This window comes from Salvia splendens, chromosome 7, assembly GCF_004379255.2.
Source record: "Salvia splendens isolate huo1 chromosome 7, SspV2, whole genome shotgun sequence".
Taxonomy (NCBI): domain Eukaryota; kingdom Viridiplantae; phylum Streptophyta; class Magnoliopsida; order Lamiales; family Lamiaceae; genus Salvia; species Salvia splendens.
In genome coordinates this window covers 3,499,732-3,516,737 of record NC_056038.1, presented here as the reverse complement: position 1 = coordinate 3,516,737, position 17,006 = coordinate 3,499,732, and the positions used below count along the sequence as shown (strand labels likewise).

At 37.7% G+C, this 17,006-nt stretch overlaps 4 protein-coding genes across 4 annotated transcripts; 2 read left to right on the top strand and 2 right to left on the bottom strand.

The window, feature by feature from the left end:
* Positions 1-1,514: 1,514 nt before the first annotated feature.
* LOC121740871 (zinc finger protein 1-like) lies at positions 1,515-2,365 on the bottom strand. Its single transcript, XM_042133519.1, has one exon. It carries the CDS (start codon positions 2,314-2,316, stop codon positions 1,678-1,680), a length of 639 nt encoding a protein of 212 aa, XP_041989453.1. The 5' UTR covers positions 2,317-2,365; the 3' UTR covers positions 1,515-1,677.
* A 7,590-nt stretch (positions 2,366-9,955) lies between these two features.
* LOC121741699 lies at positions 9,956-10,342 on the top strand. The gene has a single exon (XM_042134582.1). The coding sequence runs from the start codon at positions 9,956-9,958 to the stop codon at positions 10,340-10,342; it is 387 nt and encodes a 128-aa protein (XP_041990516.1).
* Positions 10,343-12,319: 1,977 nt separating this feature from the next.
* On the top strand, positions 12,320-12,935 carry LOC121741697 (zinc finger protein AZF2-like). Its single transcript, XM_042134579.1, has 2 exons — positions 12,320-12,615; positions 12,719-12,935. Exons 1-2 carry the CDS (start codon positions 12,320-12,322, stop codon positions 12,933-12,935), a joined length of 513 nt encoding a protein of 170 aa, XP_041990513.1.
* A 2,507-nt stretch (positions 12,936-15,442) lies between these two features.
* LOC121741696 (extensin-like) lies at positions 15,443-16,882 on the bottom strand. Its single transcript, XM_042134578.1, has one exon. The coding sequence runs from the start codon at positions 16,880-16,882 to the stop codon at positions 15,443-15,445; it is 1,440 nt and encodes a 479-aa protein (XP_041990512.1).
* Positions 16,883-17,006: the final 124 nt, after the last annotated feature.

Genomic DNA, 17,006 nt, shown 5'->3' with positions numbered 1-17,006 from the left:
TTTTAAATTATGTCAATTTTTATTTTTTTAGGATTTTAATTATGTCTTTTTCTATTTTTTTGAATTTTAAGTTGTAATGTTATTTTAATTTTATTAAAGTGTGTTTGTTTTAATTGAATTGAGTTGGAAATAAAAATAAAAAATGAAATTGAATGAATAGTAATTTAAGGAACGGTTAAGGAACGGTTAAGGAACGGAGGGTTGCAGGTTCCGTTCCTTAGTTAAGGAATGGAGTAAAAAAGTACAGTGGGGCCCGCAAATAGTAGTTTAAGGAACGGTTTAGGAACGGTATAGGAACAGCGTTGTGGATGGCCTAACAAAGTTCCGTAAAGTTCTAGAAAACGAGTGGAAGGATATTTATGACCAATCATTACACACGTGGCTACGCATTCCCGTTCATGAAACTTAGGTGTCTTTCTGGATAAGGCACAGCTTTTCATTGTATCAACTGTATTAAATTACTCCTTTTAATTTGAAGAGGTGCTCATCGTCTTGTCAATATTTAATTAAATTTCAAAATATATTTCAACCCACAAAACATGCGTTTATATTTATCTACACGTTCATTTGTGGTGTGCATAAAGGTAGACAATATTAAATTACTTTGATCTAATATACGCGTATCTACGTAATTTCATAGTTTAAAAGGATAGCTACCTCTATATATAGTCGTATAGTATTTGATTTGCATATTAATGAAAACACAATTTACATATTTGCAAAACAACGATTACTTTATACGTTGAGTGCTGTTCTTTTATAAGTTAATACATTAAATGTTGTTATTTTACGAGTTAAATGTAAAGTTCAAAATTCTTGTTAAAAATTAACTTTTACCACATAGTAAGTTTAGTGTAAAGTTCTAAATTTTTACTAAAAATTACTACTTAACTCTATACTACTATATATATAAGAATTTATAATTTTGAGACTTTTGCAGGCGCAACCTATTTAGCAGCGCCCTATAATCAATGCCATTGATATTGGTTTAGAGTAAAAAAAAATTTCATTGACCAATCCAACTGTATTGAAGTCAACCAACTAAGCAAAGCAATATCATAAGCTACATTTAATATTATTGATAGATTAATTTCGAATTTTTCTTGTCGCAGTTGAATTTTTAACAGAATCTAACAAACCTCGATCGTTTTGAAGGGAATGCAAATTACGTGCGCCGGGAAAACAGATTCTTGAATCCTTGCACATATTTAAGAAATCAATTGAATTATAAAATCACGTATGTAAAGGGAACATTTATAATTGTGGGTGTTTGCTAAAATTCTTTATTTTGTATATTTAAAATCGACTGGTTAAGTCAAATTAGTTGATACTTACAAATTAGTAAATAATGTAATATAAAATGCGGTAGTAGATATATTACACACATTATTTATTAAAGATTCTGTCTCAACCGTTTTAAACTAGGGCGCAAATATTTGTTTGTAATCATAACAAAATTGAAATCTATTTTTATCTCCTAGATTGCGAAAATCTGAACCTATTGTAGTCGTGGATAGTAAGAAAATTTTATGTATATATCAATATGTTAAAAAGGCAACATAATCTAGAAAATAAAACACAACTAGGAAATATTTAATTATAAACAACATATCAATCTCTACACTGCTACAAACAGATTAAATTGTCAGGGGCCAAAAATCCCTAAAAAAAGGAACTCTACAACCTAAGCGTTAAATCAAGTCCTTCTTCGGATATCCAATTCAATTCCCAATTGCGCGTGACGTCGCCGACGCCGTCACCGTAGGAGGAGCTGGTCCCGCCACCGCCGGAGAAGGACGTGACAACGCTGAATCCATCACCGTTACCACCGTCAGAAGAGTTCACGCCGCTTTTAGATCCGCCGATTACGCCGCCGTAATGCTTCCGCATGTGGCCACCCAGAGCTTGGCCGCTGGGGAAGCTCCTTCCGCACGTGGAGCAGTTGTGAACCCTGTGGGGACCACCGATTGAATCATCGTCGGCGGTGGTGGCGGTGGAGGTCGAATTCGACGGTTTCTTCTCCGCCGCGCCGACCGTCGCCGGCTTGTTGCGGTGGCTCGCTTTGTGGCCGCCGAGAGCCTGGTGCGAGGAGAAACCCTTGCCGCAGACGATGCAATTGTAGATCCGAGGCGATTTCGCCGCCGCGGCGGAGGAAGAGGCCTCGCCGCCGCTTCGGAGCGCGACGAGACAGCCGGCAAGGTACTCGTCGTCGGAGACGCGCTTGGAGCGCTTCGCTTTCCTAGATGAATCGTAGCTGTAATCGTTGAGGCGGCGACGATGCGGCGGCCCCGCTGGATTCTGAGCTTCGAGAGGCATCCTCGATCGAATTTGTGTGTGTGTGAAACAGTGAAAGTAGAGAGAGAGAGAGAGAGTGTTTGAGTTTGAACTTTTGGGGAAGGGGTTGCGTTTATATAAGGAAGGGAGGGGTGGTGACGTGGCAATGGCGGTGGGGGGAAGTAGTGATTTTCTAGAAGTGTAGATGTTTACTTTGCACGTATGGATGAGCATTTATTCCCTACACACACTATACAACTGCGTACACGCTTTCCTTAATTACCAACGCTTAATATAATGTTATTTAATAATTTTGATGGTTTTAACAGTATCACTCGCGTTAAAATCGTTTAAAAATTGGTTAAAATCGGGTTAAAATTTGATAGAATTGTTAGTGTAAGACCAATTGTGATTCGAGTTGAAATGTTCATGATGCAAAAATTCAAAAGATAAAGTATATGATCAAAACCATAAAATAAGCATATGTTCATGAATAGTTTCGGCCTTTACTCAAAAATATAATGAAAAGTGAGTTGAAAAAGTTAGTATAATGTGGATTCTACTTTTGTATGCTATTTAAGTATTAAAAGGCCAACTCTTTATTTTTGTTAAACAAAAGTCCCACACCACCTAAGTACTGGGAAAATAAACATAAGACTTGCAATCCAATACATAGCACACTATTTAAAACCACACAATACATAAGAGAAAAGTACAATCAACATAAGGCTTGCACACTATATAGGGAATCCTCTTCGGTAGTAGTACCACATTGCCCAGCACCATCATCATCATCGGCCGCAGCTTCCGCTGTGTCATATTCAGCAGCATCATCAACACCAACATCCTGCTCATCCTTAGCAGAATCACCTCCGGTAATCGGTGGTTGTAATTTGTCACCAATGTGATCCTCACACTGAGGCTGAGCTGCACCTTTCTTTTAATTGATGTGGCTCTCGCGCCCATCTTTAGCATGCTTGCGGCCATTCTTCCCAGTCTTGTTGCACCTCTCTTGTAAGTGTTGCTGCTTTCCGTCCTCTATATTCTTCGCCAAAGCACTCAACGAATAAAGACATCTCGCCCATTCCATGCTCGGTTTCTTCATTCTCTTCATCATTCAACCTTTCTACTTGATCACAACTTTTCTTATTCCCTGCATGGGTCTCCTCAACCATGGATCTGATCATATTCTTGTTATCAACTACCTTGTTGACTAAAGCACCACCCATCCCTTCCCTAACCTGCTCACCTTGACCTCTTCTATTTTTACTTAGATTTTTCTTTTTAGTGACATCATCAAAGACACCACTAAATGCTTTTGCCCCAGGCTTCATATTCTTCTTCGCCAACGACACATGATCCACCGTAGGAATCACTTGGCTTTTCTTCCAAATTCAGCTTTTCTTCCTTGGCTTCATCTTCATCTACATCTTTTTCATTCCCCTTCTCTAACGACTAATAATCATCAGCTTCAATCTTCACCAATGCACCAACGACACTGAAATTAGAGCTCTTTCCTTGAGCCCGAGTTTTATTATCATACGTACCAACTCTCTTATTTCTTTTTAATGGATTAAAATTGCCATCCATATTATTATACTCATCCAAGTTCTCCTCATCTACCAGTTCAAGTGGAGCGGGACATCCAACCACCATATTCTTCGCCTCCGTTAGGTTTTTCTCTTTCTCGCCCTCAACATCACCACTTTCCATCTTTATTGATTCATCATCTTCTTTACCCTCACCAGGATCTGTGATTCCAGACATACATGTATCATCAGCTGTCTCCTTCACGTGTTCAACATCCTCATTAGCTGCATCCACGGTCTCATCTCCAACACCATCCGCTTTAACATCCTGCTCATCATCAGTAGCAACACGAACATCAACATCCGACCCATGCCTAGCAACATTTGCGCCTTTCTTGGAAGTGATATTGCTTGTGCGCCCAGTTCTAGGATTATTGTGGCCATTCTTCCTGTTAGGTATAGATTAGCCGAAGGCTTGATATAATTCGGGTATATAGCTAATACAATTCTGAGGAGATCAACCCTCAGATTGCAGATCTGATACAGAAACTATTACTAGAGCTGCAGGCTGTAGCAAACAATCCTGAAACACTAAGTTAAGGTTTAGTAACTTCAAGAAAATTATCAAAGAAGTAAAGTAATCGAATAGAATCAAAGATAAACGGAGAAAACAAAGTTTTGATGTGGCTCAAGTTGCACCAGTTACAACTACACAGATCTATATAACCGGCCCTCAACTATCCAGCCAACTCCGATTTGCACCAAGGGAGAACACAGATTGACCGCAGTCAATCAAGGCAAGTCACACCGGAACCCTAGATCCACCACCGCACACCATATACTCAGCCAACCGCTTCACGCCGGCTACTACAACAACAACACTCAACTCTCGGAGGATCTCCTTCCAACCAGAAACCAACAACTAGTCTAAGTGACAAGACCAGAAACCAGAGGTTTCCACACACAGCCCCACACTACCTCACACCTTGCACTCACGCCAGAGACAAAGGAAGAGGTAAGATCTCTCAAGCTTTCACAAAGAGAAGGCCAACCCAATCTCAGGGAAGAAACTCTAGATTGTAAGGAAAAAGAAACAGTTACACCGAGAGAGTAGAGAGTGAGAATGAGAGTAAAAAGTGAGGCGGTTCAGAAGATAGGGAGTATATATATATAGGGTTTTGATCTATGCAAAACTAGATTTAAATACAGAAACGCAAAATAATATCATACGTAGGACACTTTTAGGTCATAGTTAGTTAATTTTTAGGTCATGCTAACAAAGCATGACCTAAAATGATCTTAGCATGACATTAAACCCAAATATTATAATATGACCTAAAATTATTTAATTATGACCTTTCGTATTTTTGGTTAATTATTGACCATTAGATCATCTAATCCTAGGGCCAAGATTTGAGCTGCATTTCTGGATTTAAATGCATTTTTATTTTGATCATCTCCCTATATATATATATATATATATATATATATATATATATATATATATATATATATATATATATGGAGATGATCAAAATAAGTATGTGTTTAAATCCAGAAATGCAGACCAAATCTTGGCCCTAGGATTAGATGATCTAATGGTCAATAATTAACCAAAAACACGGAAGGTCATAATTAAGTAATTTTAGGTCATATTATAATATTTAGGTTTAATGTCATGCTAAGATCGTTTTAGGTCATGCTTTGTTAGCATGACCTAAAAATTACCTAATTATGACCTAAAAGTGACCTAATTATGATATTGTTCTGCGTTTCTGTATTTAAATCTAGTTTTGCATAGATCAAAACCCTATATATATATATATATATATATATATATATATATATATATGTGAAAGAGAAACAACACCAAATCACACACTGACACGTAGCTAGGGTTAGGAACTAGGTCCGCATAGATGGGCAGCGGATATTGGGCCAGTGACTAACACACTTGGGCCTCCTGCATATGGACCATAATTCTACATTCCCCACCTTGGGCCTTATCAAGAGAGACTTAGACTTGATCATGTGTATTTCATCATTGCCAAGAAGATGCCTACAATGTCTTCAGACATTAGTAAGCATCAATCCCACAAATTGGGTTTTAAAACCTTTGTAAGAAAACCAAACAAAGTAAACAACACAATCAAAGGAAATAAAACATGAGTACCAGATTTACCTATCCACTGTCAATGTGGAGCTTCCTGATGCAGGAGAGCATCTTCTCCACAGACAAACACTTGGTGCCCATATCTGCTGGATTGGAGTCTGTGTGAATTTTCTCCAGCAGTACTTCACCTTTCTCCACAACATCTCAGATTAAGTGAAACCTGACATCAATGTGCTTTGTCCTTTCATGAAATACAGGATTCTTGCACACTTGGATAGCTGACTGGTTGTCAGAGTATACAACAATGGGCTGCTTGAGGAATCTCAGCTCACTCACAACCCCTTTTAACCAGAGGGCCTCTTTCATTGCTTCAGTGATAGCAATGTGCTCTGACTCAGTAGTAGAGAGAGCCACAATATGTTGCAATTGTGACTTCCAGCTTACACAAGAACCACCCAGAGTGAAGACATAAGATGTTGTTGACTTCCTCTTGTCCCTATCATTAGCATAATTTGAGTCTACAAAACCACACAGATTAGTCATATCTGAATATTTAGAAAAATGTAAACCATAATGGGCAGTATACTTAAGATATCTGAGTAGCCATTTCAAGGCTTCCTAGTGAGGTGGTCCTGGATTGGACATGTATCTTGATAGGTAGGAGATGGAGTAGGCTATGTCTGGCCTTGTACTCACCATAAAATACATCACTGATCCTATGGCATTAGAGTGTGGAATCTTCTTCATTTTCTGAACCTCATCTTCATTTTTAGGACACTGATCTTTACTAAGAACAAACTGAGCTGCCAAAGGAACAGTATATGGCTTAGCATCAGCCATACTAAACTTGCTTAATATTTTCTTCACATAGGAACTCTGGTGCAAAGTCAGCTGGGAGTTCTTTCTGTCTCTAACAATATCAATTCCCAGAATCTTCTGTGCATCTCCTAAGTACTTCATATCAAAGTTAGAACAAAGCATATTCTGCACATGTTTAACAGCATTGGACTATGACTCATGATAAGCATATCATCAATATATAAGAGAAGAAAAGTAGGAACAAAATCAAGATTTTTATAATATAAACAGTGATCAAAAGCACTCCTAATGAAACCAAAGGATTGCATGCATTGATCAAACTTGATGTTCCATCTCCTTGGTGATTGTTTCAAATCATAGAGAGATTTCTTGTATATGGGCTTGTCAAGATCACCATGCAGGAAGGTTGTCTTGACATCCATTTGCTTGAGTTCCCAGTTGAAAATAGCACACAACGCAAATAACAACCACACAGGTGTAAATTTCACCACATGGGCAAAGATCTCAGTGTAATCCACCCCCTCTTGTTGAGTGACCCCCTTTGGCTACAAGTCTGGCCTTGTACCTAGGGCCACTGACCTCCTGTTTCAACTTGAATAGCCACCTACACTTAACAATAGTACAGTCAGTAGGTTCAGGAACAAGAATCCAAGTCTTATTATAAATCAAAGACTTCATCTCTTCTTCCATAGCTAAGAGCCATTTGGGGTAAAATATTGACTTGAGAGCATGTTTGTATGACTGGGACTCATCCTCATCAGCTTCATGTACATTAAAGGCCAAGGCAACCAAGTTCATTTCATCAGCAAGTCTCCTAAGCTTGTTGACTGTTCTTCTTTCTCTGTCCCTGCACAAAATGTAATAAGTCAGTTCATGTTGTGGGGCTATACATTGATCATTAGTAACTGGAACTTGTTCCCTGATTGGACGATTGTTGATATATGCATCTTCAATAACAGGTTGAGGGTGATCTGGAGTAGGAACCAACTCTTGGATCAGAGGCTCCTCCACCTCACTTGATGTCACCTCCACCTCACTTGAAGTCACCTCCACCTCACCAGTGGAGTCTGAAGCCTCAGAGGTAGCAGAATTAGAGAGACAAGGAAACTCAAACTCATTAAAGATAACATCTCTGCTAATAGCAACTCTGAACCCTGGCTCATCTCTAAGCCAAACCCTGTACCCTTTAACCCCTTCAGGGTACCCCAAGAAGACATACTTTCTAGACATGAGCTCAAGTTTATCTGTCTTTTGGTATATAAAAGCACTACACCCAAAGACTCTAAGGTGTGAGAGGCTGACATTTTTTCCAGTGAACACAGACTCTGGCACTTGCCCTTAAGGGGAACTGAGGGGGACCTATTTACCAAGTAGGCTGTTGTGTTAATGGCTTCCCCCCAGAATTTCTTAGAAAGACCACTCAAGGACAACAAGCACCTCACTCTTTCAAGTAAGGTTCTGTTCATCCTTTCTGCCACCCCATTTTGCTGTGGAGTGTAAGGAGCTGTCTTGTGTCTCTTGATACCTGCATTCACACACAAATCATCAATATGAGAATTGCAAAATTCTAAACCATTGTCAGTTCTCAGAGTCTCAATCTTCATTCCAATTTGGTTTTCTATAAGCTTCATCCAGTTCATCCAGTTCTGAAACTTAACAAACACATCGGACTTGTATTTCATCAAGAATTGTGAAATACACAAAATATCATTGAAAAATTTGCTTTGAGGCCAGTGTAATTGTGAAATATTATCATGGTGGGGTTCCAAGATGGAAATTTCCTATCAATCTATTGCTATGCCTTTTTATCCTGTTGGAATATATATGTCTCATTGCTACTATCTGTTTCCTCTATTTAAACTTTTATTACATGTCTGTGCATTTGATTCTTTATAAGGTACTTGAACAATATCAATCCCATGTTGCTGCTCCAAGAGCTTCACCATGAGTTTCAAGTCAATTAAGCCTAACTGTAGGTTTGATTTTGGTAATTAGATAGTAACAATGCAATGGTTTTGTGATTAAATTATATTGTATACTATGATTGTGATTTCTTACATCACATGTTAGTATCAATTACAATCATATATTCATATTTGTTTATAGTTAATAAAATGGAAAATTTTCATTTGAATCATAATTTTCAGTTAACTTCAAATCAGTTTTATACTCCCGTCTTCCATCATTAATTAAGACTCACATTTCTTGGCGACATGGATTTTTAAAATTGTTAAAAAAAAGTTGGTGGAAAAAAGTTAGTGGAATGTGAGACCATATAACCATTTAAAGTAAAAAATAAACCGGGACTCTAATCGCGGATAAACTAAAATGGAAAAACGGGAATCTTATTCGCCGATGGAAGGGGTAACTTTCAAAAGTAGCAAATTGAACCATAACTTTTGTAAAAAAATTTATTGTCCCATACAACTTATAAAATTTTGATGAAATGACAATTTTCCCTAAATAATACTCCTATATATTCCTTAAATACGAGGAGAGTAATTTAGGGCAATTTTGGCCACCTTAGGTTTGTGCAGCATGTCCACTTCATTTTTGGCCCAACAAATTACTACTGAATCTCCCCATATTCAGTTCTAGGGTGTGTGGACTTTACAAAAAACCCAATATAACGTTAATATCAGTATAACGGAAGGAATAATAAGCATATAGTTTCAAAATAATGAATATAATGTTGTATGATCATTAGCATCTAGTTGCAGAAAAATTAGTATAGAGTTATATGTTAATCATTAGTACATAGTTTCAGAATAATCAATATAGTATTACTTCATATGACATTAACTATATTTTATTAGATATTATAATTAATTAGGAGTATATAGTTATAGAATAATTAGCTGAAATAATGGCCCCTTAATTATGACAACTAACCGGATTTACTATGAATTCACTGTGGATTATTATGAATGTATAATTATTTTCATCGATATCTCTAATCCAAATGCATGTGTAACTCGGATTTACCAGCTATACATTAGTACCACGTATTGTTACACTCACCCGTAATTTAAGTCAGGAAATAAATATCTGAACTATGTTCCAACTGAATAATATTTACATACAATATTAATCAATCCATACACTAATCCAATTAGGAGGCAATCTACATAACATAAACACTCTTCCATGACCATCATTATTAGAACAAACAATCTCCACCATAATTTCCACACTTTACACAAACAAACAGCGTATAGTCATGGAAAACACTGCTCCTCTCGATGACGACGAATACGACGCCGCATCGTCCCTACTCCTCCTCTCCGAGTCCAACGGTGGTTTCTGTAATCCAACAATCTCTACACATGAAGAAGCCTCGACCATCAAAATCGAAACACAAAAAAGAGCCTCTCCCGGTACGCCGTTGGCGCTGGACGACCACACGACGGCCGACAAGGGAAAGGCGGCCGCCGTCGCCGTTGATACAGAGGATCTCCAGTGCTCCATCTGCCATGAGACGTTCGCCACCTGGCAGGCATTGCGGAACCACTTCGATCAATCCAAACTCGCCGGAAAACCCTCAACTTCTGCCAACGGAGGCGCCTCCACCTGCGACGTCGACTTGAACCTGCCCCCTCCGGAATAGGATTATTGTTTCAAATTAATTTTTTGTTTCAACATTCATTATTATCTGTTGTTTTATTTGTCTCTGTTGTTTTCTATTTGAGTTTTAATTTTTTTTGTTTCTATTAATTTGATTTTGTTTTTTTATTTGTCTGTGTGGTGTTTAATTCGAGCTGAATTATGAACTCGATAATTATAGGGTTTACAACAATCCTTAGTTTGCCTAATTAATTTTTCACAATACAGTACAATAGTAATAATTTTCGTTAGTTCTTATTTCCAAAAATTAGGGTCCAGTAATGAAATTTGATATCCAAGATACAACAATGAAGTTTTAAGTTCATACATGAAAAATCGATTAAAATTTGTAATGAACGTAACTTCATAATTTTTTTTTGTTATTCTTATATAATCTCTACAAATATAAAGTACGCAATCGCTGGCTTCCGAGTTTCTGCAGATAAATTAAAATTGAAAATTGTGATATCTATTAATTCGGTAAGAGAATTATCCATTTAATCAAACGGGTACTGAGATAGGTATGAATTATCCTATTAAATAAAATAATTATATTAAATTTACTATTATCCCTACGTTATCAAATTAAATATCAAATAAATAGTTTATCACTTTAACATATTTAGGAGTCTTATTAGGCCGCTAACTATACCTTAAATTGATAACTAGGTACAAAATCTAGTTCATACTATCTGAAAATAAACGGTCAAGAATAATTTTCACGCGATGTCAATTAGCAATTGTAAGTTGTAACAATGTCAATCAAGTTTATAAATGTTAACTCGGTGTGTAAATAATGTCAATCAGAGATATTAATGGAAATTGAATTTAAGTTGTTAATTATAACCAACTTTTAAAAATATCTCAAACTTTGAACTAATACAACTATCATGATGTAAACTATTTTTCACAAAATACACAGTATCAAATAAGAGGTAATTTTACAAGGATTCCAACGAAATCGTAATTGCATATGCTCATATAATAAAATTTGATAATTTTGTTTGAATTTTCAATATTTTTTATAATAGGTTAATCTCAACACATTAGTGTCATCTGGATGCATGTACAGTGTCAATCAAGTTTAATTGACATATTAAGTCATTGAGTTAACATTTTTACTGTTCCATTTTTACATCATGAGAATCATAAAAACCATCTTGTACATTAAAAATGTCTAAAAATCATTTTTGAATTAAATAATATAAATGAATATGCACGTGACACTACCTGATACCACTAAATCATTTCAATCTCATGGTTAACAATTGGTACTAGTAATTAGTACTCTGCAAATATAGCAATTGATCATATTTTTAATTTTACTTAGACAATCATACGAATTAAATTGACTGGTTGGAGTCGTCCGGAACTTCAAAGAATCTATGATCCTCTAAAATTCTTTGCATTACAACCAGTTATTTAATTTTGTAGTTTTGTTATCTGTATTTATTTTCATTTTATCTTCAAAAATGAGATGTATTCTTTATCATTGGGAAACTAATAATTTAAAGCCGGGTTTCGAATATTAACAATTGTAAGCATTTTACAGAATTAATATTATCTAAAAGTACTTTGTCCTCAATTTAGAAACATTTTTTTTTTTGCATTCTAAATTAAAATTTTTCAACACAAATAAATGGATCTCAATTTTTTTGTCCCTAGTGAGACTATCATTATTTATCTTTTCATGCATTTCTTACTACTGTTTTAATTCAGTTGCAAATAGCAAGTAGGCGGGTTAACGATCGTAATTGATGTTTCTATTCCATATCGTAAGGGGATCTGAATATATATATATTTTAGGTAAGTAACTATTTTATATTACCATATATATATATAAAATTAGGAAGGAAATCCAATCAAACTAAGATCAAACTATACATTAATTACCATATTATCAATTCCATCCGTTTGTAATTAGGAAAGAATTTGCTATACCGCCTATAAATTAAAGCAACGCTCACACAGCCGCACAGTCATGGACAACGCTGCTCCTCTCCGTTGGATCAAGAAATCGGGCCGCTCCAAGCGACCACGGCCCCACTGGAGCGACGATGAATACGACGCCGCATTGTCCCTTCTCCTCCTCTCCGAGTCCGGCGGCGGTTTCTGCAATTCCACCACCGCTGAACCAAAAATCTCCCCTCCCAAGCCAAATCAAGAAACCCCTCCCTCCGCCGCGACTCGCTCCCCTTTGATCATCAAAATCAAAAGGAAAGAAACAGCCTCCCCCGACACGCTGCTGCGGCCGCCTCCGGCCTACGCGTGCTCGATGTGCGATAGGGTTTTCAATTGCTCGCAGGCGCTGGGCGGACACATGACGCTCCATCGCCGTCACTGTCCTCGTTTCGGATGATCACCACCACAACTCCGCTAGGGTTCATGAGTGCTTGGTCTGCCATGAGGCGTTCGACTCCGGCCAGGCGTTGGGCGGACACAAGAGAAAGAAGCACTTTGATAAATCCAAACTCGCCAGAAAAGGCGGTGGCTCGGCTTCTGGCAGCGGGAGAGCAGCTCTGACGACGGAAGCGCCTCCTCCAGATGCTAGACGGATGTTGATGTTCGACTTGAAGCTGCCGCCGCCCCCGGAGTAGGATTAGTTATTGGTTGAAATTAACCTAATTTTGTTGTCAATGTTTCATTCTTTCTACTTCTTGATGACTTGTTAGAGTGTTAATATATCGATTCTGTTGTTTAATTTGTTTGTGTTGTACTGTTGTATTCTATTCGAGCAGCTAGGGTTTCTATTAATTCGATCAATTAATGATAACTTTTTGTCAGTTCTTGTTTACGAGGATTAGGGTTTCTATTTATTTGGGTCTATTGATGAAATTTGATATTCATGTCAAGGAATGCCAAATTGGACTAGCAGATCAATATGTATTTGCATAATTCGGCTTTCCACACAAGTTAATACTACGTACGTGTAAGTTTGATTTTTATGATTAAATTTCAAGTTTGTAGGAAATTTTAGAGTTCGGTTAAAGTTGATAATGAGCTTGATAATTTTATTGTTAATTATCAGGATATCTATCCCAAAAAAAGTTTAGGTTGGCAATCGCGGGCTTGAGTTTCTCTATATAAAATTCAAAATCAGGATATCTATTAGTTCGGGATATGCACGAATTTGATTTGCACGGATTTTGATAAGATAGTTGCTAGTTGTGTACTGATATAGGTCCGATTACGGTTATATATGTAGAAAATATCTTATACTACTATTTAGTAAATAAGAATTATATAGAATATTAAAATATAAAATAGTATAGAGTATGAAGTCATGCATATTCTTGTACATGAAGTGTTAAAATAGGGGACATGACCAATATAATTCTTGCACTATAATTTTGAAGGATTAGGAAAGTAGTAGAAGTAGTAGTATATTTTTTGTGTGAGAGCTATAGGTGCGAAAAATAAAACATAAGAATAGAATTACCCATTAAATTTTTGGCTACGGCCCGGCCCATTGACCAAAGTTTAACGAATTGATGATGGACTCATTAAATGCTCTTATGATCCGACACGGTTACTCACTAGTACATTAGAATACTATTCATATTTTATTATCACCAAACAACAGTACATGTGATATGTACATATTAATCGGTCCAAAAAGTGTGCATGTAATTAGTTTAATATTAAAGGAAGTTACCCAAAAATATAGTACTCCACTTTCAAGTTTGTAGCGAAGTTATACTTGGGATATTCGAGGGCATGAACCATGTAACAATTTTTTCATAATTTTCTAAGAATATTTTAGTATAGATATTATCTTTCCTTGTTATATAATTTCCTTCCTGGTTAATAAAATATATTTATTTTACAGATATGATATTTTAATTTTAAGTTTTATATTAATTTCAGAATAAGTTTTATTTTATAGTTTAAATTCAATTCGACACATCAAATTCCGGCAGCAGTTGCGTGGGACGTTTTATCAACTGAGATTAATCGTAATTTACCTCTTACTACTCTTTCTGGCCGAGGTGTGGGGCCCTTACTAGAATTTTATGTTTTGTAGCTGTCAAAACGTTCTTTTTAAAGCTATCACCCACTACCAAACATTAAGAAATATTGTCGTTTATATAATAGTGGTAATTGATAAGAGTGTCCCTTTCAATTTTACTTTGTTTTTCTTTTATTTTATAAATTCTCTAACTATTAAAAGCATCTGTGAAATGATCTGATCAGTATTTTGATTTATTTAAATAACAAAGCTGAGTACATACTAAAATCAATGTCAATTGGGCATCATGCTGATTATAATTCCTGCACATGATGGATCCAAAAAAATAAGGTGAATATACGACTTTTCCGTTCATATTTGATGACAGCTCAGGCGTTAAATTAATAATTTCATAAATCTAATCTCTTTTTGCAATTGAATTGTCGGTTCAAATTATTTATTGTATGAATTATTTGAGATTTCGACTCTTTTTCAAAAGAGCCGGTAGAGTTTGTCAAAAGAGGTAGAGAAATATCGCCCTCCATAGTGTCTTTTCTCATCACTACTTGTATGATCTTTAATTTCAACCAGTACTATATATATAGGTTATTTTTGGATTAATTCAAAAATTATTTAACTTGGACCAAAAGCCAGTACTATAATTTTTCAATAATATCAATAAAATATCCAAAGTTTTAGAATATTATCGTCGTCATCATCGTCATCAACTGCAATCAATGTAATCGGATAGAGTATTATAAATTGTCACATTCTCATAAAAAATTTATATATATGCATAATTTTTAAACTTTAAGTTGCTATATTACTTTTCGTAAATTTTCAAAGATCAATATGGTTTACATTTATTTCCATAATAAAAGACATATGGAGTACATATTACAAGAGCAGAGATAGTAAATAAGGCAGATCAATAAATTACAACAAAATATATACTATAATTGAACATCTTATGAATGTGAAGATTACACAGTGGTCACAATTATTGATGCAAACACCCCCACAAACTCAACAAATTTTCACTTACAACAATTTATTGAAATCTTGGAACAACAAATAACAAATACTTTGACTGCATCAAAATATAAAAAAACAAACAATTACCACTCTCTTTGATCAAGCACACATTCATTTTGGCTAAGAACCTTGGGAGTGTGGCCCACCATGCGCACCTCCGCCATGACCATGTCCCGCTGGCGGCGCATCTGGCTCACATTCAGCGGCGGCGGCGGCAGGAACCATGATAGGTTTCTTCTTCTTCTTAGCTAAGCAGAAAAGGCCGACTGCTATGAATGCGAGGAAGAACAATCCACCTAAAGAGACACACACTGCGATCACGGTGGTGTGATCTTTTCCGCCTCCGCCGTTAGGAGGCGGTGTGAAGATAGTGTTTGAGGGCGGCGAAAATGGAGTAAGGGAGTCTGGAGCTGGTGGGTAAATTGGTGGATATGATGGAGCGCCCGGTTGATAGTATGGCGGATATGATGGAGCACCTGGTTGATAGTATGGCGGATATGATGGGCCACCTGGTGGTGTTAGAGGATGAGAAGGCTTTGGCGGCTTAGCCGGTCGGCCGGGCTTTGGTGGTGAAGCCGGGCCATTTGGCGGTGTTTTTGGTGGATAAGAAGGTGTTGATGGCTTCGGCGGCTTGGATGGGGATTTTGGGGGTGCTGCCGGGCCGTTTGGTGGGTAATGAGGTGTTTGTGGCGTTGGGGGCTTGGCCGGAACATCGGGTTTTGGTGGTAGTGAGGGTGGGTAATGAGGTGTTGTTGGAACACTAGGATTTGGTGGTAGTGAGGGTGGGTGGTGGTGGTGATGCGGTGGATATGATGGTTGTTGTGGAGGAGGAGAAGGTGTTTCGGACTTTGGTGGTGGCGCGGATTTTGGTGGATAGTGTGGTGTTGTTGGAACACTAGGGTTTGGTGATGGTGAGGGTGGATGGTGGTGGTGGTGCGGTGGTGTTTTGGGTGGATATGCTGGTTGTTGTGGTGGGGGGATAGGTGTTTCGGGTTTTGGTGGTGGTGATGGTGGACAGTTTGATGAAGGTGGTGGTGGTGATTTTGGTGGATAATGTGGTGTTGTTGGAACACTAGGTTTTGGTGAGGGTGAGGGTGGGTGGTGGTGGTGATGTGGTGGTGTTTTGGGAGGATATGCTGGTTGTGGTGGTGGGGGAGGAGGTGTTTCAGATTTGGGTGGTGTTTTGGGAGGATATGATGGTTTTTGCGGCGGGTGAGAAGGCTTTTCAGGTTTGGGTAGTGGTGGTGGACAGTTTGATGATGGTGGCGGTGTGGCCGGGGTGTGCGGTGGCTTTGTAGGCTTTGGTGCTGCTGCGGGTGCTGGTGGGGATGAGGGCTTGTGATGGTGGTGGTGGTGGTGGTGGTGTGGTTGGTGACGATGAGATGGCGCCGGAGAAGGGGCGGTGGGCGGTTTGTGGTGTCCTGGCGAATGCGGAGGTGGAGAAGGAGAAGGAGGGTTGCATGGAGGAGACGGTGGCGGTGGGGGCGGAGGAGGAGGGGGGTTGCATGGAGGAGATGGTGGTGGTGGTGGTGGTGGTGGAGAGGAGTATGGATAAGCCATCTTACTCATACTTTTGAGTGAAGGCATTTTGTTTGGTTTTTTTGACTTGGGGTATGTGTGTGTGTGTGGTATATATAATGGCTGAGGCGCTGCTTTGTGGTTAAATGAATTGATTTATTATAGT